The sequence below is a fragment of the Zingiber officinale genome, chromosome 10B (genome assembly GCF_018446385.1).
Source record: "Zingiber officinale cultivar Zhangliang chromosome 10B, Zo_v1.1, whole genome shotgun sequence".
Classification (NCBI taxonomy): Eukaryota; Viridiplantae; Streptophyta; class Magnoliopsida; order Zingiberales; family Zingiberaceae; genus Zingiber; species Zingiber officinale.
The window spans coordinates 47482345-47507960 of NC_056005.1; the positions used below are offsets into that span (position 1 = coordinate 47482345).

Here is a 25616-nt window from a genome sequence, read left to right on the forward strand (position 1 = left end):
CAGAACTTGGGTTCGGGTGAGCCCTATTCCGGATAGTAGAGATCACCCAATCAAGCGGATCCGGAGCAGAAGACCCGGACGAAAGTCAACTGGAGTTGACTAAGCATCCGGGGCGCCCGGAACTGTCCGGGGTGCCCGGACCAGCCCGGGGCACGGACCAATCCGGGGAGCCCGGACCAGTCCGGGGTGCCCGGACTAGTCCGGGTGCTTGGAAGTGAGTTTTTGACCGGATCAAGCTTTGACTCGATCTGAACGTTGGGGGATAAAATTTATCCCCCTAGGGCACCCGGAACCCTTTCAGGCGCCCCCACCAAGGCTATAAATATAGCCTTGGTCCAGAAGCTTTTCATCAACTCAGTGCATTCTATTTCCAACTCTTGTACGCTACTGTTCTAGATTAGCTTCTCTATTTTACGCTTTCACTGCTGTAAGAGACTTCTCTGCCTGAAGGAGATACTAGTGCTACATTCCTTGGATTAACAACTTCCTTGGTTGCAACCAAGTAAAAACCTTCTGCCTCTTTCTTTCTGCTTTTATTTACTACTTTAATTTTATATAAGTGTACCGTTGAGAGTTCGAGAAAGGGTTGCCTTATTTTTTGTAGGCTATCCAACCCCCCCTTCTAGCCGGCCACAACGGTCATACAGATAGAAGATAAGAGAAAAAATATGATGAGAGAGGATAAAGAGAGAGAAAGTATAATGAGAAAAAATTGAGGAGAGAGAGTGTGATGGGAGATATTGAAGAGAGAGAAAAGTGTGTTAGAAAAAAAGGGAGAGTGTGATGGGAAAGATTAAGGAGAGAGAAAGTGTGATAAGATAGAAAGCATAATGAGAGAGAAAGTGTGATGAGAAGAAAGAGAAAAAAGAGTGTGATATGAGAGATTGAGAGAGAGAAAGTATGATAAGGAAGGAAGTATGATGAAAGAGAAAGTGTGGTGAGAAAAAAAATAGAGGGAAAAGAGTGTGATAGAAGATATTAATGAGAGAGAAAGTGTAATGAGAAAAAAGAGAAAAGAAAATATGATGAGAGAAATTAAGGAGAGAGAAAGTGAATGATAAAATGAGAAGAGAGAAAAATATAATAAGAGAGAACAAGAAGAGAGAAAGTGATATTAAAGAAAAATTAAATAAATATATTTTGATATTTGATATTAAGGGGGAAAATTTTAATTTTGGGTCAAGGGTATTTTTGGAATAAGGAAATATTTTGATTGTTGAAAATAGAATAATAATAACTCATTGAAGGGGGAGACATGAGAATGAGTCATTACCCAATTATAAGGATTCATTCCCTTATTTGTATTTCTATTCCTATAATTCTCATTCTCACTCTTATTCAGCTAAACCAAACACCCCATAAATTATTAATTATTAAAGATTTATTTATTTATTTTACTAATCTAATCATAAAACATATTAAATCACTTTCAGTTTCAAACTGCAATATTTCTTGTCTTTTAATAACTCCAACTAATCAATTTTAAAGCAATTTATATTTTTCTCATATTATTTCCGAACTTAAAAAACACTTTCCAGTATTTATTTAATGCGATAACACCAGTCAATTTATTATATCCAATACGACATCAGTAAATATTATCCAAAGGCAAATGTTCATCAAACTCCATTGTTATGGCGATTTATTGATTTTTACCACTCTTTTCTTTTTTCGTCTTGATCGTATTCAAACATGAATTAGATTCGTAGTCACTTCCAAACACTCCTAAAATCTTCTCCCTGCACTTCTTGCTTTCTAGGGTTTCGAAGTTGCCTCTCCACCGATTTCTCGCCTTTTTCTCTCTGGCGTCTGTGAAACTCGCATTAGGGTTTTGGGAATTCGAATTCTGAAGTGGGGGCAGGCAGTCTTGCTCAAGGTTTAGTGGGAGGGGTTGAAGAGGATGATCACGGAGAAGCCTAGCTGGGTTAGACATGAGGGGATGCAGATCTTCTCCATTGATATCCAAGCCGGCGGTCTCAGGTTTGCAACTGGTGGAGGTGATCACAAGGTGAGAATTTTTTTTTCAACGCTTTTTTTCGTCTTCTAATCTTTTAGTGATCTCTACTAAGCATGCCTTTCCTTTTTACCACCCCATTATGACTTCAAGTTGATTTAGTATCTCTATTCTCGTCTTCGTGTACGTAGCTAACTAGTATTGACGAGATTTGTTACACCTGTTTGACTTCGACATTTGCTTACACTGCGATCGCTCGCATTCTCCAGTTACAGTGGTTTGGCTACTTTGTACGTAGTCTTATTTGTGAATGCTTTATTACCATGGACAGTTTAAAATATATATACATATATTTTCACTTCAGGAATGTGATTTGAAACAGCTTGATGTTTATACTGTGTATACTGTCCTGGTGGGATGCTGATTCTATATGTTGTCTTTTTTTCCCCCTTAGTGTTTGGGTAGATGAGGTTGTGTTTAAGTTAAATTTTGATGCAGAATTATACAAGTATTAGGACAGATAGGTAGGCAATTTGTGACAAAAGATTTATATCACTTAACAATACTGCAACTAGCAATTTTATGATTTTACTTTCTACACCAACCTTTGTTACATTAATGGACATTGGTTTTAATTTTCTCCTGGTTTTCATGAAGGTTCGAATATGGAACATGAAATCACTAGAGGGGGGCTCTGAAAATGATTCTTCAACTCCTAAAGTGCTGGCTACACTGCGGGACCACTTTGGATCAGTTAATTGTGTCAGGTGGGCTAAGCATGGTAGGCTCCTTGCTTCTGGATCTGATGATCAGGTAATTCTTATTCATGAGAAAAAGCCTGGATCTGGTACAACTGAATTTGGCAGCGGAGAGCCTCCAGATGTAGAAAATTGGAAAGTTACTATGACATTGAGAGGCCATACTGCAGATGTGGTAATTAGAAAATTTTCCCTTACTTGAGATTTCAATTTTTTATGTTATGAACACCAATATGTTATACATTTGTTTATTTAGTCTTGATCATGCTTGTCTAATGGAATTTCCTATTATGTTTAAAATAGGTAGATCTCAATTGGTCTCCTGATGACTCAACACTAGCTAGTGGTAGCTTGGATAATACTATTCACATTTGGAGCGTTACCACTGGCATCTGCACTGCTGTACTAAGAGGGCATTCCAGCTTAGTCAAAGGAGTTACTTGGGATCCTATTGGTTCTTTCATAGCTAGTCAGTCAGATGACAAAACTGTAATAATATGGAGAACTAGTGATTGGAGCTTGGCACATAAGACAGAAGGCCACTGGTCAAAGTCGGTGCGTAATGGTCGCTAGTTATTGCAACATTTTTCACAAACCTATATGCTATGTGTTAGTAAAGATGTCATCCTTCACTAGTCTATTTATAATACTTTTTCTCTTTCCAGCTTGGTTCTACATTTTTCAGGCGCCTTGGGTGGTCACCGTGTGGCCATTTCATCACTACTACTCATGGCTTTCAGAAACCTAGACATTCAGCCCCTGTTCTTGAAAGAGGTGAATGGTCTGCTACCTTTGATTTCCTGGGTCATAACGCTCCTGTTATTGTGGTAAAGTTTAACCATTCCATGTTCCGGAAACAATTTTCTAATTCCCAAGAAGCAAACTCTGCACCTGCTGGATGGACCAATGGATCTTCTAAGGCTGCATCAAGAGAGCTCCAACCATATAATGTTATTGCAATTGGAAGTCAGGACCGTACTATAACAGTGTGGACGACGGCAAGTGCCCGCCCCTTATTTGTTGCTAAACACTTCTTTACACAAAGTGTTGTTGACTTATCATGGTAATAGACTTTTTTTTTTACACAAGCTTGCCATTTTTTCTCTTCATGTCTGCTTCATAGTCAACCTAATTTTATCTCTTTGCTGGCAGGAGCCCAGATGGCTATGCTCTTTTCGCTTGCTCTTTGGATGGCACAGTAGCCTCCTTTCATTTTGAGGTGAAGGAGCTAGGACACAGGTTAAATGATACTGAGCTGGATGAAATAAAGAGAAGTCGGTATGGAGATGTCAGAGGAAGGCAATCAAACTTAGCAGAAAGTGCTGCACAGTTAGTGCTAGAAGCAGTCTCAGCTAAGCAAACAGCAAGCAAAAAAGTAGCATCTACTGTTGAGAAAAATCAGATATCTGGAAAAGCTTCCACTGATCCAGTAAATCCAATTATTAGCCAACCAATTCACAAGAGTACTGATGCCCAGCCTGGAGATGGTAGAAAAAATGGAGGGGCTATAAACGATGGTTCAAATACTATTACATCTGCGCAGTTATCAAGTCCTCCAAAACAAAGAGAGTATCGCCGTCCTGATGGCCGAAAACGAATTATACCAGAAGCAGTTGGAGTTCCAGCACACCAGGAAAATCAGTCTGCAGTTCATGCTCAACTTGCAGAATTCTCTCCCTTGGCCTTGGATCAAACAAAGGACAATCGAAATGTAGTTGCTGATGGTGGGGTAAAAGATGCTTCCCTAAAGCGTCCATTTAGTGGAAGCTATGAGACACACAGCTATTCTGACAAGCTTAACAACTGTGGATCTAAGGAGCGTTCTGGAATCACTGCAAGAGCTAACATCACTGAAAGTCTTCTTATCGAGAAAACACCAGTTCTGACTAGCACTGATGGAAGGGCTAATGTAGAACATATAGGGTGTATAGGCATGCCAAGTTCTCTATCAACCTGCAATTCTCTTTCAATTCGAGTATTTAATAAGAAAAATACTGAAGACAGTTTACCAATCTGCCTGGAAGCAAAGCCTGTTGAGCATTCTGCCCATGACGTGATTGGTGTTGGTAATGCATTTTCCACTAAAGAAACTGAAATAAGTTGCACACAAGGATCTGAAACTCTGTGGTCTGATCGCATATCTGGAAAAGTCACTGTTTTAGCTGGAAATGCCAATTTTTGGGCTGTTGGTTGTGATGATGGTTGCCTACAGGTACACAAAAAATCACTTTTATATTAATGCAAAACTAATCTAATATATGCCAATATATGGGATCCTAACCCTCTTTTATAGATTGATAACATGACTTATTTTTCGTAAAATAATTTTTTTTGACAGTCTTTTCTAAAAAACTAAACCTTTTATAGAAACTGGCAAACTCTATTATATTCTATAATTTACGGAATCATAATCCCATAAATCATGGAATATTTTCAATCTTATTTTTAGGGATATTCATGGTTATAAATTAGTCTGTTAATGATCTCATAAATGAATCGGATGTTCGTCAACAAGCTTGGTGTTTAGTTGGATAAAACTTGTTTAAGTTCGTTCAATAGGAAAACAATATAAAAATAAACAAACTCGAATACTAGTAAGTTTGGTTCATTAATGTTCATGAATAGTTTATGAATAAATTTATTTATTAATTTGTGTGAAATTTAATTGTAAATTTACTTCTTAATTTTTTATTTAAATAGATGTAATTTATAACTATAATTTAAATTATTTATAATATGCTAAAATAATAGAATACTATAAGTTTCAAGAATTAGATAAAAGTGTAGCCTAGTTTATAAATAAAGCAAAGCTATTAGTTAAGCTTGATAATATTTTTAATAAATAAGCTTAAACAAGATAAGTAAATAAATAAGTTTCAGCATAGCTAAGCTCGACTTTGATCCTTTAATCCCTAGTTACAAAATCATGTTTCTGGACCCTTTCCCTCAAGCTAGTAAATAAATGTTTATCATTTCTAGCCAAGGTTCTAAAATTCGCTAGGCTCTAGTCGGGCGGCAGACCAGTGCCTAGCGCCTGGGCGGCCTAGGCGGGGATTAGATGCCGCTAGGCGGATTCCTCGGTATCCCTTGATTCATGTGGACTGTGGACATTGTCAGATGCAAATCTAAATGTTGTCTTAAACAATTTCATAGCAATGGAGATCTATGTATTGTGAACAGTAGAACATGCAGTAAATTATCATAATCATGTAGTAAACAGTAGAACATATATCCAACTTGAATTTTAAAACCTTGCTATAAGCTAAAACAACTCTAGTGGTGGAAAACATTAGAAAACAGTAGCAATAGTTCAATTCAAGATTACAATGCATTGTGAACTAGTAACCACTAAGCAAAATATAATTGTTGAATAACATAAATCATGTCTTAACAAAATGAGTTTAAAATTACACAACTAATAATATCTCATAGACTCATATTTATTCTACTTCTTCTTCTCCATAATTTTCAATAACTTGTTCTTCATATGACACAAACTCAATATCATTATTGTGATCCTCGTCTTCTTCTTCGGATTCAAAATCATCTTCATGAAGTTCTCTCACTCTAGAGCTTCTTCGGGTTGTAGATTTTCATCTGCTCCACTTGCTTCATCAACCATTTGCCATGTGAGCCCGGAACCTAGTTCAACTTCATCATCTTCCCCACCATCCACAATCCAACTTTGAAGCATCTTTTGCAAGAAGGACATCGACATTCCTTTCTTTTTCTCGTTTTTGTTTGTTCAACAATCTAGCATTAAATTGGACAAATACTAGATTGTTCAACCTGTTGGCATCCAACCTATTTCTTTTCTTTGTATGAATCTAAAAAAAACAGAGAAAGTAAATATTATAGTTAGTACATGAATATAGAGTATAGACGTTAAAAATTATAGCTAATTTAATTAAAAGACTGAAAGTTTAAAACTTACTCCTTCAAATGTACTCCATTTTCTTTCACATCCGGATGAACTTGTAGTTAATGAAAGTATCCTCAATGCCATCCTTAGCAAGTTAGGTGTGTGAGCACCGTATGTACTCCACCATGCACGTGGATCAAATGTATCATCATTTTTTTCACATCTCTATATTATGGAAATTCTTTGTTAATAATTGTATCTTGTAGATCTGACTCATTGGCATGCAAAGTTTCCATGCATTCAAAAATCCCCGTCGCGACCTCCTCATAAAGAGCAATAGAACTATTTTTATAGGAAAAATAAGGATTCAACAAAAAAGCAGTGGTATGCAATGATGTATCAAGTCTATCCTTCATTTTTGACTCAATAATGGCTATGATAGGTTGATAATTTGATTCCACGTTGTTCAGAGCCACCTTGATATCTTCTTTAGCTTGAAGAAGCTCCCCATATAGAAATCCCATCGACGGCTTTCTATCTCCATCTACCAATCGAAGAACTCTTACCAAAGGAGCAAATATTGTCAAACAAAGTGTCACACCATTCCAAAAACTCATGCTCATCACTATAGAGTAAGCCACTTTTCTTTGTTTTTGACCATTTACATTTCTCCCACATATCACTTGTAAACATGACCCTTAAACTAGTTTTTTTTCAATGAAGCAAATCTGGTAACTCCTGGTCGGATTATGTCTCTCTTCTTCGTGAAACTTCTCATGATAAAGTCTTATGGTGAGTATAGATGAAAATTGTAAAGACTTGGATTACTCAATAACCTTTATCGTGAGTTTGCAATATTTTCAAGCATGAGATTAGCATGAGTTGCATGAACTCAAAAAATCTCGGTCGTTTTCTCTTATCAATTTTTTATTGTTGGTGACATTGCTGTTAGAATCGAACAATATTACGAGCTCATACTTGTTCAATACACTTGTCGATACTCAAAATAAGTTCATCGAAGACTCCTTAGACCCTAAAATGTAGTACCCTCCTTGCAATTAACACACAAATTTAAGATGCTTCTTTTACATCACTCCGTTATAATCGAGCATCCATTCTTCTTGTTTCTGATTGTTTTGTTCTTTCAACATCGACTTTCAATAGTGGCTCCCTAAGTTGATATTGAGCTGGAGGCTTGAATCCTGGTCCAAATTGACCCATTGCCTCCATTAGTTGCTTGAAGCTATCATTATCAACAACATTGAATGAGATTCCATTTTCATAAACCTATCTCCCAACATATTGTTGAACTTGTTGAGTTCTCTCTTTGAAAAGAGCCTCATTTATATTTTTTTGGCGAAACACTTTACTTCCATTGGAGCCTGCATTTTCTGGAGCAATTGCCGATGCATATCTATCCATGGGGCCAAGTGGAAGAGGTTTTTTAATTCCATCCATCCCTTCAATTTCAAGACCTTCTTCTTCGTCTAGAGAAATAACCACCTCTACTCTACAACTTTGTTCTTCCATTATTTTGTTCTTCTTTCTGTTCCTCCCTTCTAAAATAGCCTGTTTGCACTTATTTTTGTCTTCTTGAGATGCTTTTCGACAACCAGATACATTTCCAGGTATATTTCCAATGTGCTCCTTTATCTTATACACTCTCCCTGACATTGCTTTTCCACACAACTTACATTTAATTTTATCGAGGTTCTTAGGATCAATCAATATCCCAAACTCCCACCCGATGTCATTTGACTTTCTTCTAAGAATCCCGGATTTGGGTTGAGTGACAGATGCTGTCGAAGATGGATTGCTTGCCATTGATAACAGAAAATTTAAAAAAATTATATATAACAAGACATAACATGATAATAAAATTTAATTATACCATGCAGGTATACAATACAAAATAATGAAATATAATATTAAGTCATTAACAAGTCTGAAAATATTTTTATATATATCTTAATCTAATTAATAAAATTTATTAGATATTTGGTTAAATAAATTAAATTTTAAATATATTTTTTATATTTTTAAATCTGTTTTATACTTTTATATATAAATTAATAATATTTATTGGAATTTTTAAAATTTTAATTTAATTTTTCATATTTTTAAAACTGATTTATATAAAATTAATAATATTTATTAGAATTTTTAAAATTTTAATATAATTTTAATATTTATAAATCCGATTAATATAAATTAATAATATATAAAATTTATAAATATGATTTATATAAATTAATAATATGTATTATATTTTTTTTTAAATTTTGAATATTTTTTGTATTTTTAAATCTGATAAATGATAATATTTATTATAATTTTTTAAATCTGTTAATATATAAATTAATATTTAATATTATTTATTTAAAAAAATTAAATATATTATTTATATATTTAAATCTGATTATATAAATTATAAAATTAATAATGGTTATTTGAATTTTATATATAATTTTATATATTTAAATTTGTTTTATATAAATTAATAATATTTATTATAAAAAAAATAAATTTTAAATATATTTAATTGGGGTTGTAATTTTATTAGGCTTTATGAATCAACCCTATTATTGAAATTATCCTCCTTAGGAATTGTTTTAATTTATTAAATCTAAAAAAATAAAAAAAAGAAGAAAACACCGTCTCTCTGTCGTGACTCGCGCGACGGCGCGGACGCCACCGGCGCCGCCGGAAGCTTCGCCGGACGAGTCCGGTGAATCCGGCGAAGTCCAGCGTTGCTTCCAACGGCGCCGGTAGCGTCGTGCAAAGCTTTTGGCACAGCCAGAGGCATCGCGACTCTACAGGCGTTGCTCGAAGCAACGCCGGACTTCGCTGGACGCGTACAGTGCGTCCGTCGACGCTTTAGGCGGCGTCTGACGCCCTGCGATGCGTCCGACGTTGCTGCGACGAAGAATCGAGAAACAAAAAATATAAATTAACAGAAACAAAAAAAAACTTATCGGAAGTCGCGATCGGAGAAGACGAAGAGTTGGTGAAGAGTCGGCGATGAAAGAAACGAAGCGCCTCGAGCCCTCGGCAAATACCTAAAAATCGATTTTATATGCTTAAAATACCTAGCCCGCCGAGCCCGCCGAAGTCCGCCGAAGCCTGCTGAGGACCGCCGAGGAACGCCTAGGCGGTCCAGCCGCCTAGGTCTTCCGCCTCACTGGTTTCCGGCGCGGCCTGCCGCCGCACAACGCCTAGGTGGGCCGCCTAGGGCGAGATTTCGAACACTGTTCCTAGCTTAGATATAATACTTTAAAATATTGAACTACTTAATCCTTTAGTAAGAATATCTACAAAAGTAAAAAAAAGAATTTCTACAAGTTGCCTAGATATACAAGGGGTATAAATAATCTGCTCTCTAGCTTCGCTTTGACAAAGTGTCTCTTTCGTTTGATCTTGTTGTACTTGGACCGAATTGTGAGCTATGCTAATCACATACTTATTATTACAAGTCTCATTGGGTCATCCCATTTGATCTTTAAATATTCTAAGATGATTTTTAACCAAAGTAGCTTACACACACTTTAAGCTATTACTCGGAATTCTGCCTCTACACTAGATTGCACTATCAGATATTGTTTCTTGCTCCATGTCACGAGGTTAATTCTAAGAAAGGTTACCTTATGTCAACCATTGCAACTGTTGACCTAGTATAATCAACAATTCATCCATATATGCCTTCAACACTAAACTTCCATTTCTTGGAAACAAAATACCCCTTCTTTGAGATACTGTAATACTTGATGAGTTGCTTTCAAATGAATTTTTTTTGCATTATGCATGAATTAAGTAACCACTTTGTATGCTATGTTTAGTTGTGTATGAGGTGTATGAGGCAGATAAATAAATAAGTCTTCTTATGAGACATTGATGCATTTCCTTATCTAGGTATTGGGTTATATTGGAGCATATGATGGCTTGCAATGTTGTCTTGCTTGTTTCTTTAAGGAGAGCTTGTTCAGAGTGAGCCATCTAAAAAATGTCATCCTTCCTAATACTTTGATTTTAAACTCCTTCACCAAACACTCTCCTTATAATCATTACTATTATATCATTAACATGTACTAAGAGCGTGACCTTTGTGATTCTCCCTACATTAAGAGCGTTGTGACTCCCCTCGAAGAAGATTGATCAATAAACAATGCAATCCCCTTGCTTTGTTTATACTGCTATGGCAATTATAATTCTCATAAATATACCAAACTATGCTCATGGTGATTGCTTAAGTCCATATAAGACTTTTTTTCAATTTACATACAATATGAGCATCCAAATTATTTCCTTATCTCAGTGAGACCTTCATATAAATTTCTCGCTCTCTGTGCAAAAATACATTCTTGACATTAAATTATTATTATAACTCCCAACTATAATTAGATGCAAAGATTGTATAATTCCTTCCATTTTCATTTTTACAATTGGAGCAGAAGTTTCTAGATAATGAGTCATAAGTTTGAGTATAGCCCTTAGCTACTAGGATTGCCTTATATCTTTCTTTCTATTGATTTATTCACTTTATATTTCACTGTATAGAAGGGGCGCCTTGGCGCAATGGTAAAGTTGTTGCCATGTGACCAAAAGGTCACGAGTTCGAATCTTGGAAACAACCTCTTGCAAAAAGCAGGGTAAGACTGCGTATAATGGATCTTTTCCCGGGATCCTGCATGGCGGGAGCTTCGTGCATCGGGCTGCCTTTTTTTTTTTTTTTTTTATATTTCACTGGATAGACCCATTTACATTTTTTTTCTTCTTATTGGCAACTTCACCAATTCCCACGTTTGGTTATTCTCTAATGCATTTATTTCTTCATTCATGGTTTGTTTTATTTCAAATTGAATAATGTCTAAGATATGGTGGTAGAGATGATAATGGTGGTTAAACAAGAAGACTTTATGTGATGATGAAAGATGTTCAAAAGATACGGAGTTCCTAAGAGGATATAAAGGTTATTTTGTATGTTCTCTACTTCCTTTCCTAACAACATTGAGAAGGCTTAGGTCCTCATCACCTATATGTGATTCAGTTTTAACTTCTAATGAAGAATTATAAATTGTTATCTCATTTTCAGGATTTGGCATAGATTCTTGGACTTGCGTTAGTCTAGGGACAAATATCTTCTTCCGTAAATATGCCTTGTCAAGTGATTCTCAATGATAGAGTTGAGATTTTGATGCACAGGTTAGACATAGGATTTGACATAGATTCGGACGCAATTTTATGTAGATTCAGACACATGATTTAGTATGGGCTCATTGCGAGTAATGATGGATCGAGTAAGAATTTTTTGTCCTTATCTTCTAATATGGAATTCTCCTCTTAAACATAAGGTGTGGTGAAGTAGACATTTGTTCATTGAAAGTAATCTATGCCAACACATATAACTTTTTTTAATGGAGGATAATTTTTACTCTTTCTGAATCGAGGAATAACGTACAAATATACTTTTTAATGCTCTTAGGTCTAACTCCCCTCTAATTTTGATTATGCACATGAACAAATGATAAACACTCAAATATTGTAGGGATAAAATTATTTGTAGCCTATATGTTTGGATAAAATGGTTGAGAGTGTTTCCATTAGACTCTTAAACCCTAAGATTTTAAAAGGTAAATGATTTTTTGAAGATTTTAAAAAAATTGCTTCCCCAAAATGATTTAGCCACATTTTTTTTTTGAAATAAAAGGGCTTGGGTTAACAGTAGGAGATGATAAATTTTCTTTTCTTTGATTTCGTTTTGTTGAAGAGGAAGATAAAAAAAATTTGATTAGCAATAATAAAATAAAATAAAATTTATTTAAATATAAACGATATAGTCGGGGATAGAGCCTAATAACGTAGAATGATCCATATAGCCGACCTCACCTAGTGGATAAAGTTTGGTTGTTGTTGTTGTTAATTCTATTTTATTGTGGTGTACTGACACAAGATGACTCATATATCATCCCTTCTTTTTGAAATAAAGAGTTAGGATTTGATTGAATTAATCCCTATCATATTCTAACCTTGATATTAACCCCCAGTTAATTTTTAATCACGGAACAAAAAATTGGGAGGACATATTGACATCAGAAGTAAAAAAGAAAATACTACTACAATCATTAATGAAGACAAACTATTTTGCCCCAGAAACATTAGTAGTAGAAGGATCTCAAATATCATTGTCAATGGGATAAAAAAAAGCTGTTTTTACTACTTAATGGAAAAGACGTACATTTGTGATTAACAAGTTTTCATACTATGCAATGGAAACTCTCAATATATATACTTTGGAGTAAAGATGGAAAAAGAATATTTATTGTTTCTGAATGATGGATGTCCTATTGGTGGTGGTGAAACCAAATCTTATTATTATTATTAGACAAACAAAGTTCTAAAACGAAAGAGTAAGATAACTTGTTTTTGGTAATATTTGATTGATTCAAGGTTCAAGATAGTAAAGTGTATTCTATCTTTTGCATGTCCAATCATCTCCTTGAATCCTTGTCCTGACATACACAATAACTATCATAAAAATCACATTGCAACATAAATCTTGAGTTAGCTTTTGGATAAGGATAAGGTTTATAAGAATATTTTTAAGATTAATGGACTCCTACACCTACTACTACAGTTAAAGAACCATTAGCTATGACTATTTTTCTATCACTGGACATAGGGAATACATGGAAAAAAACACATGGTGAATAGGTCATACAATCAGTAGCTCCTGAATCCATGATCCAAAACTCGAAAAAGGTTGTACCCAAGACATTTAATCCAATAGAGGATGGAAACATACCTAAGTACACTAATGAAATAGTACATGAAGGCTTGTTAAAGTTACCAATAAAGGATCTTAGTCGCTCTACCTCTTCTTGGTTATGCCCACCTGATTCCTTTGGTACTGCTTCACCATATCCACTTGGCCATTGATCTTTTATTTGTGTGTTCTCTTTCTTGTCCCACTCTTGGCTGGGCGGTTTGCCATGAAGCTTCTAACACCCCTTACGAGTATGCGTGACTTTCATGATTTAGGAGCCTTTGGTTGTCCGAGTTTTCTACTTTCAGTAAATAATACTTTTTCTGAATTTGTGGTTGAATTATTGCCACCACTAGCTACCTAGCAGCGCTTTTTATGCTTTGTGATTGGAGTATAAGTCCTCTTTTGCTCTCCTCCCCTTGAACCAGTATTACCACAAATTAACGCATGGAAGTTCTTGCTTATCAACAACTTGGATTCCCACTTGATTAAATTTTGAATCAAGTTCTACAAGAAAATCATAAATTCAATCTTGGTCAATGAAGTTCTTTAGAACAACATTTTCAAAACATTTGATTTTGATAACCTTTCAATGATCTAGTTATTGCCATTAGTTTATTACCTTGTTTAGCAGCCTTGTTTTTACTTAAGTGTATCTCTTTCTTTTGAATATGTTTGTCCCAGTGTTGTAAATGGAGGTAGATGGTGGCAGTGAGTAATTGCCTACTACCTCTGCCTAGGCGGTGCCTAAGCAGTTAATTTTTTTTTACTATTTTTATACATAATTAAATAATATATCAACTAAAGGATAAAAAATTAAATAAATGATCAAAAATTTAAAAAAGTTACTATAAAATATATTAACTAAAAATGAAAAGTTAATATATATATTTTTAAAAAATAAATAATAATATTTTTTAAATATATATTAAATTAATAGGATAATTTCATTGCACTTTAATTAAACCTATTTATGATTACAATTATTAATCTAAAGTTTCAATTAAATCCTAAGTTAAAAAAAACATATTTTATTCGGCGATCGATTTTGGTATTTCGGTTTTGGACGCGTCGCCTGACGCGATGCGTCTGAACACATCGCTCGACACGACGTGTCTGGACGTGTCGCCTAAGCCTGATGACGAGATCAAACCTGTCACCGGGGCTTGGCGACGGGTCCGAACCCATCGTGCGTGCTCGGATCGTCACCCGAGTTTGAATCGGAAACACTACTGTCGTCAAAACATAAGACGGTGCGATTGAGCTCCACCTCCCTAGGCAGCACCTAGACGGCCGCCTCGATGCCACTTAGAACACTAGTTTGTCCTAAATGTGGTTTGCATTAGTCCAGAACATACACGTGTCAGTATTCTCACGAACCATTGAATTCCATAACCATACTAATAGTTGAATCTTCTTCATTCCATGCTCAAACTAGGATATCCAAGTTTTGACCTTATACCCATAAGATGACTTAGCTTTTGCTTTCCTCTAAGCATAGTATGAAGGGACCACTTAAGATAGATTTTTTCCATTCAATTTTGTAGGCAATCTAGATATTTTACAATTCTCCGTATTGGTGAGATTGAATGATCTCTTCTTACTGTATTGTAACATATGTTTGTACAACTTTTAACATTTTTATAAATCATAACATGCAGAAAAAACTGCTGGGAAACAAGGAAAATTGGCAATAAGGTGGAGCAACAAAGATAAACTATCAATGATTGAGATTCGGGAATGAAATTCAACTATGAAAGTTGGTAAAAGGAACATGAGTAATATTCTATTTTGTCTTTAGAAAACAAAGCAAACAAAAAAACAGAAAACATTGATGAAGGTGATGAAGGTTGGAAGAAGGGAATCTAAAACTGAGCCTAACACTTTGATATCGTGTTGGAAATTGAAAATTTTATTAACTCAAAGTTATAACGAACCAGTCATGGTCGGTCTAAGCCCGAATAAAGGAGGAGGGTTGCATTAGGTTACCAACTAGTGTTAAAACTATGACAAATGTTCAATGAATAAATTCATTAAACTATTGTGCTAATGCTAAGTTGTTTCCGGAAGGAACACGTTACAAGGTCCGACTGTAATATTTCAGTAAAGACCGCTACATCTCCAGAACTTGAGTGTAGTGCTAAAGATACAAGAGTTTACTTTGCAGAATCTGATTGTAACGTATCGCCAAGGACCACTATATCTTCATGAGAACTTGGGTGTAGTGTTAAATAGACAAGAGTTCTCACACATAGGTTGGATAAGAACAAATATGATAGGAAAACTAATAGTTTAAAATTTAGAACATGGAATATAAGATCCTCATTGGTACATTAATGGAGGAAGTAGATACGATGATTAGGAGAAGAATTAGTATTTTGTGTGTACTAGAGACAAAATGGGCGAGAAGACAAAGATGATGAAGAACTCGAGTTTTAAATTATGGTATACGGGAAAGAGTAAAGCAAGAACTGGAGTGGGTATTATTGTAGATAGTTTGTTAAAGGATGAAGTTATAGGAGTAGTTAGAAAAGGAGAGAAAATTATAGCTCTTAAGATAATATTGACGAAAGAAACTATGAACATAATTAATGTATACGCACCACAAGTAAGATTAGATGAAACTACCAAATCAAGATTTTGAGGCGACTTAGATAAAGTATTACGAAAACATTCCGTCAGATGAAATGATTTTAATAGGAGATAATCTAAATGAGCATATCAAGATGAAAAATAAGAAATATGAAAGGGTGCATGGGGTTATGGGTTTGGAACGAGAAATGAAGAAGGGAAAATTATATTACATTTTGCGATAGTATATGACCTTCTATTAGCTAATATGTTTTTTAAGAAAATAAAAGAACACTTAGTCACATTCAAAAGTAGAAATAATAAATCACAAATTGAATTTCTTATGGTTTAGTAAAAAAGATAGAAAGATTTATAAAGATTGCAAGGTTAGGAGAAAGCTTAACTACCCTACATAAGTTAGTAGTGTTGGATATACTCCTCAAGCATAGTATTAATAGAAAGAAAATATATACGACTCTTATAATTAAGTAATGGAAGCTAAAAGATTGGAAGCAAAATATATTTAATGATAAGGTAGAAGTACAAGCATTAGGTGAAATATTCCGTGATTCTAATACGACATGAGATAAGATAGTATCAAAGTTGAAAATAGTAGATAAAAGTGTACTCGGTTAGTCAAAGGGATATGCACCACTAAGTAAGGAATCTTGGTGGTAGAATGAGAAAATGCAAGAGAAAGTGAAGGAAAAACGAATAACTTATAAGAAATTATATATTTGTAAGAACAAGGAAAAATAAAAAAAATATACAATAGCCAAGAAAGAGGCTAAAAAAGTAGTGAATGGAGCAAAAATGAAACTTTTAGATGATTATATCAAAAGAAGGGGAAAAAAATATTTATAGAATATGTAGTGAGAAAAAGGAAGACAAGAGATCTTATTCAAATAAAATATATTAAAGATAAATGTAATATGGTACTAATAAACGATGGAGAAATAAAACAGCGGTGGAAGAGGTATTTTCATCAACTTTTTAATAAAGGTTTATGTGACCGACTTAACTTAGGTAATTTAAGTAGGTCGAATGAATATAGAAATTTATAATTTTATATGTTCTTGAAGGAATCTAAATGGGATGATATCTGATGCGATATAATTAGATAGGAAAATAAGTTTGAAATGCAAAAAATATTTTAAAATTATTTAAAATGAAATTGAAAATGTCGGATATAGAAAAAAAGTTCCTTTGTATATAAAAGAGAGGACGTCTGGTGTGTAAACTATAGGAGTATTAAACTAATGAGTCGTATATCGTGAAACTTTAGAAAAAAGTAATAGATTAAGGATCATCAGTTAAATGCTTGGAAGGTCGACGCGCTTGACATTGAATAATATCGAAAAGCAGAATCGATACAGTTGGCTGGCGAAAAACACTTATGATAGGTTCGAAAGAAATTATATGGATTCTAGAAAAGAGATGTTAAGCATAACGTATATTGGACTAATTAAGGATATGTCTGAGGATGTTACGGTAAATACTTGAGCAGATGGCCAGATCATTCGATAAAGATAGAGATTCGTGAAGATCGACTCTTACTCTGTCTTTTTATACTAATTATGGGCGATTCTAGATAAATCTGATAAAATCGTAGTATGTGAGATGATATTGTTTTGGTAGATGAAATCGACCAGATGACTAAACTTGGAAATACTAGAAGAGAAATATTTTAGACTTAATGGAATAGAATATATATAAGTTTATGATATTAGATGTAAAGATAATTGTTAAGATGGAGGAGAGCGTCGGATATTTTTTGTGGTAGTAAAGTACCTTTAAAACTTAAAGGAAAATTATAAAGGAAAATAGTAGTTAGACTTGCTATGTTGTTTGGAAGTGAATGTTGGGTTATGACTCGAGCATGAGAAGAAGATGAGAGTTGTAGAGATGAGGATGTTAAGGTGGATGTGTGGACGTACGAGGATGTATAGAATAAGAAATGAGGCGTTAGAGAGAATTGCGTATATTGAGGAAAACTTGAGAGACACGTCTAGATGGTATGAGCATGTACTTAGGCGATCGATAAATGGTCGATTATGCGATGTGAAATTGCGAAAAAGATGAATAAAAAAAAATGAAGCGAAAGATAAAAAAAGATAAAATTTATTTAACTATAGACGATGAAAAAGTAGGAGATAGAGCTAAATGGTGTAAAATGATTCATATAGCCGACCCTACCTAGTGAGATAAAGCTTGATTGTTGTTGTTCTTCTAAATTATTCTATTTTGTCCTTAATCTATTTTTCTTAATAAAATAATGATTTTTAACGAAACCTTAATTACCCTACTAAATCGAAGACTTTTCTAGAAAACTACCCAGCATGTTTTTTATAAATTAATTATACTATCATATCCCATAATTTACATAACCATGTTCCTATTAATTATGAAATATATTTAGCATAATTTTTAGGGATATTATCTTTCTACAAAAATTAATTGTCATCCTTATAAGTTGAGTTTCATTTGGTTTAGCCCAATGTTGTGAGTGTTTAATTTCTTATTGTTACTTACTTTGTATGCTTAGTGAAAAAGAACCCCACCAATGCCGGTCCCAAAAAGAGCGAGGGTTGCCCACCAACAAGGTCTTTTAGGCAAATATTTGAATGAATTTATCAAATTATTGTGCTAATGCTAGGTTGTTTTCGGAAGAAACACGTTGTAGGGTCTGATTATAACGTCTCGACAAGGACTGTTACATTTCCATGAGAATTCAGGTGTAGTGTTGAATATGCAAGAGTTTAAGTTGCAAAGGTCCGATTGGAGTGTATGGACCGCTATGTCTCCATGAGAATTTGAGTGTAGTATTAAATATATAAGAGTTCTTACAACATAAGTTAGCTAAGAATAAATATTATGAGAAAACTAGTTGTCTAAGATTTGGAATATGAAATCTAGGAACACTCACTAGTAAAGTGACGAAGGGAGTAGATACGATGATTAAGAGAAGAATTAATATTTTTTGTGTATAAGAGACAAAATAGGTAGGAGAGAAGATAAAGATATAGAAAATTCAAGTTTTAAGTTATGGTTGGAAGAAGTAAAATAAGAAATGTAGTAGATATTGTTGATAGTTTGCTAAAGGATGATGTAGTAATGAGTAATTAGAAAAGAGGGGTAAGATTATAACTCTTAAGATAGTGGTGGTGGAAAGAACTATCAATGTAATTAATATATATGCACTTCAAGTAGAATTAGATGAAAACACTGAATTTAAGTTTTGGACTTAGATAAGATATTATAAAATATTCTGCCAAACAAAATAATTTTAATAGGAGATTTAAATCGACATGTCAGAGTGAAAAATGAGGAGTATGTTAGGGTGTATAGTTTGGAACAAGAAATGAAGAAGGGAAAATTATATTGGATATGACTATTAACCTTATATTAACAAATACGTTTTTTTTAAGAAAAGAGAAGAACACTTTGATCACGTTCAAAATTGAAAATAATAAGTTATAAATTAACTTTCTTTGGTTAGGAAAGGGTAAAATATATGTAAAGATTGTAAGACCATCCTTGGATAAAACTTAACTACTCAACATACGTTAGTAGTGTTGAATATAACGTCAACGTAGTATTAATAGAAGAAAAATGTGCACGACTCCTAAAATTAAATGGGGAATGTTTAAGTATGAAAAATAAAACATATTTAAGTAGGGGTAGGAGAATAAGTTTTAGGAGAAATACACGAGGACTCAAATATGACATTGGACAAGATGACATTAAAGTTGAAAATAGTTGTTAAGAGTGTACTCAGTGAGTGGTCGTGCATCACAAAGAATTTCGGTAGTGAAATGAGAAAGTAGGGGAAAAAGTGAAGGAAAAATGAACAACCTATAAGGTATTATACACTTATAAAAACGAGACAAATTTTTTAAAAAATATACACTAGCCAAGAAAAAGACCAATACAACAGTGAGTGAAGCAAAAATGAAACCTATGAACACTTATATCGAAAATTGAATGTAAAAGAAGGAGAAAAGAATATTTATAAAATAACTAAAGCGAGAGAGAGGAAGATAAGATATCTTATCCAAATGATGAGGAAATAAAAGAGCTATGAAATTGATATTTTCATCAACTTTTTAACGAAGGTTTATGTGAACAACTTAACTTAGATAATTTAAGTAGGTCAAATGAGTATAGAAATTTAAATTTTTATCGTAGAATTCAAACTTCAGAAGTAGAACAAGTTTTGAAAGAGATGCAAAATGGAAAAGTAGTTGGACTTGATGATATTTCGATGGAGGTATAAAAGTGTCTAAACAATAAGGTATTGAATGACTTATAAAGTTATTCAATTTGATATTAAAAATCAAAAAATTGTCTGATTAAAGGAACAAAGGAGATTTATAAAATTGTGCAAACTATAGGAGCATTACACTAATGAGTCATATTATGAAATTTTAGAAAAAAGTAATATAAAAAATCCTAAGGAAGGAGACCAAGGTGATTGAAAATCCAAGACTAAGGAATAGAAGCAAAAGCAAAACTTATATATGATATTCATTGACCTAGAAAAAACTTATGATAAAGTTCGAGGAAAATTATATAGAGAATTCTAGAAAAGAAAGGTGTTAGCATAACATGTATTGAATTAATTAAAGATATGTATGACAAGAGTGAAGACTTTGGCGGATTAACAGGCGTTTCTTATAAGAATAGGGTTACATTAAGAATTAGATCCAAGTCCTTATCTTTTTATATTAATCATGGATATAACTTGAATAAACATGCGTGATAGTGTATAAATGCTAAACTTGAAACTTGGAAGGAAATGCTAGAAGTGAAGGCTTTAGGTTTAGTAGAGTAAATAGAATATATAAATTTAAGTTTAGTAATATTAGGCGTAATGAGATAATTGTTAAAATAAGAAATAATGAGTTATGAACTTTAAATATTTAAGATCATTTTTCAAAAGATTAGGGGGATTGGGAGATGCGTTACATAAAATACAAGTAAGATGGTTGAAATGGAGGAGAGCAACAGATGCTCTTTATGACAAATGTGCATATCAAACGAGGAAGAGGAAAACCAAATAAGTTGATTATTAATAATAAAATAAGCTAAAATTTCAAATGTAAATGATGATATAGTAGGACATAGAGCTCAATGACATAGAAGGATCCTTATAGCCGACCCCATCTAGTGGGATACGGCTTAGTTGTTATTGTTATTGTATAGTAAAAAAGAAATAATTTGTAGAATCTTTGAAATCTCATTTAGGGTCGGGGCTCCAATTTCTCATTGGACAAGACATATTCGTGCCCTACTAGAGCATGCGAAGGTGTGGTTCTGAAGGCATCAAGGAGGAGAGGAAGAAAATTAGGAAGATGAAAGGGGGAGAAGAATTTGAAACCATTTACATTCGTTTGAAATTGTAGCCTTCAATCGCTTCGGGGGAGTGACAACTCGTGTTCATCAATATAGGGTGAGGCAGATCATATTTAGGAAGAAGAGGAGAGTAGGGAACGAGACTTAAAGCTTGAACATTGTTGGAAGTCACTACCCGAAGGAGACCTTGAGCTCCAGTGTCACTAGAAATCATTGCCAACCTCGAGCTGTGAAAGAAGAGGTCTTGTGACCTCAGTAGAAGAAGAGGTCTCACTAATCCAGAGCAACAACAAGCCAAGGTTGTTGGAAATTACTGCTGACCTCAATTGGCGATTTCATTTGAGGTATTGCATTGCTTGGGAGCCCATGAAGCAACATTCTGGTCTCACAAAGCAGAGATTTTGTTCAAGTCTCTCGAAGTTGGAGTTCTCAATATGGCATTCTATCTCTTGGAAAGCTTGGTAACTCGCAGGACAATGATTTTTCTCAAGATCTCTTGAAGCTAGGCAGTTTGAAAGCTTGTGGAATCACTACCATCATGTGAGGTGCCATTGGAGTGGGTTTTCTTCTTTCTAGCTTTTCTGTGTGCCGGTCAGAGGATGGAACAAGAAGTTTCACCTGAGCGACGAACATGGAACAAAATTTTAATCCCTGTATCTATGCTTGTATATAGTTTTCAAAATCAGCTGATCTGAAAATCAGACATTGACCAAATGAAAACTTGTTAGTGTTAGAAAATATTGAATCAAAACTACCAGAAAAATAACTCACTCTAGATATCTAGATAGACCAAAATTATCTAGATATTCTATGGGACTTGGCCAATCCCAGTGTATTCTTGTAGTTATCAACCCATTTATCATTTGATTCTTAATAAATGCAAACCAGAACATAGAAGAAATAGATAGTTCATATATAATTTGATGGATAATAAAGGAACAAGAGGTGTTATGGTGTTACCCCACTACCATCACTAAGATGTTAAGGATCACAAGTTTAAGTTAAGATATTGGATATAAAATTATTGTATTAAAATTGGTTTCAAGAAATGAGATGTTAAATATTATAAAGATTCGTGCCTTTCAAATAGGATTAATGGTTCAATTCAAAGTTTAAGAAGAATTTAGACATAATTTTTCAAGACACATTTGATTAAAAAAATGAGGGAGTTAAAAGGCTTATGTGTGATTAGGTGGGTGGGCAAGAAAGGAAGGGCCTTGGAGGATGCATAGAAGTGAACCATTACATCAATGCTCAGATGTGATTAAAAATAACAAAGAGAATTCAGGGGTTTAAATATGTTTTAGGGTAAAGAATCCATGTTATGATTATGTAATTAAGGAAGACTTGAGAGGAAGGACCAGAATTGGTAGATGATTAAAAGAAGTTATAGGAGGTGATAACAGAAGAGGATTGACAGAGGAGGAAGAAGAGAAGTACAAAGTAAAGGAGGAGGCTAACAAGGTGGAGGAAGAGGAGGATTACATATTGCATGTCTCAAAGAAGTCTCACCCACTGTGGAACGTTAGTCTCCTTCATCGCTTGTGGAGGAGGATAGCTGCTTGCAGTTCTTGTGGTTGATGAGTGAAACAAAAAATTCCCTGAGGCAATGAAATAATTTTTAAGGATAGATTGAAGAAAGGAGTACAGAATGAAGATTTTGATAATATTAATATTATATAACTTCTATGGCAAATAAGATCAACAATGTAGCAATATCAATTCTTGGAAAGCTAAAAGGTATGCGTTACTAGTTGGTGTTGGTGTAAGTAGAACAGTCTATTAGTTTAAATATGTTTTAGGGATTGACAAATTTGTATAAATGAGGAGAATTTGAATAGGAACAACGAAGCTAAAGTAGTGAAATAAGTTATAAGCATATTAATGTTTATATCATATGATTAGTTCTATGTCAATCTAGAAACTAAGAATGGGAAGAAATATACTTAGATCACTCACGTTATATCATGTCACTCTTGCACGGAGTAATTCTTTAAACCTTTGTGAGGATCATTAAGCTTCTCATGCCTGAATTTGATTTTTAGAAGCCAACTTTTACAGAGGCAAACAACACACTTCTTTTACTCCCATGCTTCATCCGTTCAACATATTTATTTAAATGAGTTAATAGGCGAAGTGAAGTCACCAATCTTTTGAATCTTCAATTTTTTTTTCAGTGAAGTATGATTATAAGATTGCTAAGTATATGAAGTAATCTGAATTACTGAATTTAGGAATCCTCTTGGCCAAAAAACTTTATTAATCCTGCAGCATTGTCTGATAACATTTACTCTGCAGGTTTTATTGTTGTTGGTGGTGAATATTCTATCTATCATCTTTTTTTTTTTTTACTTTCAAGTGATGTTTTTCTGTTTCTTTTTGTAAGATCTACACTAAATGTGGAAGGCGAGCCATGCCAGTCATGATGATGGGATCTGCTGCAGTTTTTGTAGATTGTGATGAGGCTTGGAAGTTGCTTCTTGTCACAAAAAGAGGTTTGCTGTATGTTTGGGATCTTTTTAACAGGACTTGCATTTTGCACGAGTCTTTAGCTTCTCTAGTTACAGCAAGGGAGGAGTCTTCAACAAAAGATGCCGGTATAATGATAAATTATATGATTGGAGTGTTTTTATATAATGACAAATTATATGATTAGGAGTGTTTTTATTGCACCACATTATTGATAGGATTCTGATCCTCAACTAAACATTCTCTAGTAATGTTCTTGATAGAACTTTTCTTGATTTATCTCATGAATTAGGTACCATACGAGTTATTTCTGCAAGATTCTCCAGATCAGGGTCACCTCTGGTTGTTCTTGCCACCCGTCATGCCTTTCTGTTTGACATGAGCATGCTGTGCTGGCTAAGGATAGCTGATGATTGCTTTCCAGCTTCAAATTTTGCAAGTACCTTTAACTTGAGTTCTATTCAAAGCGGTGAACTGGGGAAGTTGCAGGTTGATGTTGGCAAATTCTTGGCAAGAAAGCCAAGCTGGACAAGGTATGCACTATGCACTTTTATCAGTGTTATAGTTTGTTCTATTTTCAACAACATAGGAAATCTTTGACATGCTTACAGGGTGACAGATGATGGGACACAGACACGAGCACATTTGGAGACACAGCTTGCTTCATCTCTTGCTCTCAAGTCCCCTAATGAATATCGCCAATGCCTTTTATCTTACGTTAGATTTCTTGCAAGGTCAGTTTTAGTTTTTTCCTTTTAATATTAAGTTCTACTGAGGCTTTTGTTATTTATTGCTTTCTGTTTGCTACTGCTAGCTCCTCATGGTTCAAAGAACTTGTAAGTTTTTCTTTATTAAACTTAAGCTGCACTGGTAAAAATGAAGAAATTTTAAAAGAGTATGCATTAGCCAAGAAAGAGATCAAGAAAGTAGTGAGTGAATGAAATTTTCGAACGTTTATATCAATAATTTGATACAAAAGAAAAGGAAAGAGACACCTATTAGATAACCAAATTGAGAGAGAAGAAAATAAGGGGGTCTTACTTAAATAAGATGCATTAAAGATTGAATTCAATATGGTACTAACGAAGGACCAAATTGAGAGAGAAGAAAATAAGGGGGTCTTACTTAAATAAGATGCATTAAAGATTGAATTCAATATGGTACTAACGAAGGACGACCAAATAATGGGGCGATGGAACAACTATTTTCATCAAGTTTTAATAAAAGTTTAGATGACCAACTTAGCTTTAGGAATTTTAAGTAAGTTAGAGGAGTATAGAAGCTTAAATTTATTATAGAAGTTTAATTTCAAAATAGACGTTAAATGGGATGCAAAATGGAGAATCAGTAAAAGTGAATGATATTCCAATAGAAGTATGGAGGTGCTTAGGGAGATAAATATTGAATGACTTATAAAGTTATTTAATTTGATATTTGAAAATAAAGGAAATATATTCTCGGGTAAATACTGTAGTCCTCTGTATAAAAACAATATAAATTATAGGAGCATTGAGTCAATGAGCTATATCATAAAACTTTGAAGGCGCGATAGAAAAAGATTCAAGAAAGTAGATTAAGGTGATAAAAAATTAATCTAGATTCATACTTGAAAGATCGACGATAGAAGCTACTTCTTGACAAGTTGAAAGTATTGAAAAAAAGCAAGACTTATATATGATATTCAAGGACTTAGATATAATATCGAAGAAAAAAATTACATAGAAATTTTAATAAAAGAAAGATAATAATGTAGCGTATATTAAAACAATTAAGAATATATTAGGATGTAATGACAAGAGTGAAAACTCTAGGTATATTAATCGAAACATTTCATATAAAGATAGAGCTATATAAGGATCAACTTTAAGTCCATATCTTTTTACATTG

The 25616-nt window shown here is 33.8% G+C and overlaps 1 protein-coding gene across 1 annotated transcript; it reads left to right on the plus strand.

The window, feature by feature from the left end:
- The first annotated feature begins 1600 nt into the window (after positions 1-1600).
- On the plus strand, positions 1601-24488 carry LOC122029124 (protein HIRA-like). Its single transcript, XM_042588074.1, has 9 exons — positions 1601-2008; positions 2612-2887; positions 3016-3267; positions 3378-3486; positions 3589-3775; positions 3865-4924; positions 23647-23857; positions 24022-24262; positions 24341-24488. The coding sequence occupies exons 1-9, from the start codon at positions 1901-1903 to the stop codon at positions 24486-24488; spliced, it is 2592 nt and encodes an 863-aa protein (XP_042444008.1). The 5' UTR covers positions 1601-1900.
- The last annotated feature ends 1128 nt before the right edge of the window (positions 24489-25616 follow it).

Excerpts from the sequence above, each read along its gene's own strand:
- LOC122029124 (XM_042588074.1), top strand. The coding sequence starts at position 1,901 with ATGATCACGGAGAAGCCTAGCTGGGTTAGACATGAGGGGATGCAGATC. Across the intron at positions 3,487-3,588 it reads AGCCCCTGTTCTTGAAAGAG|AAGCAAACTCTGCACCTGCT; the intron begins GTGAATGGTCTG and ends CTAATTCCCAAG. Across the intron at positions 4,925-23,646 it reads GTGATGATGGTTGCCTACAG|ATCTACACTAAATGTGGAAG; the intron begins GTACACAAAAAA and ends TCTTTTTGTAAG.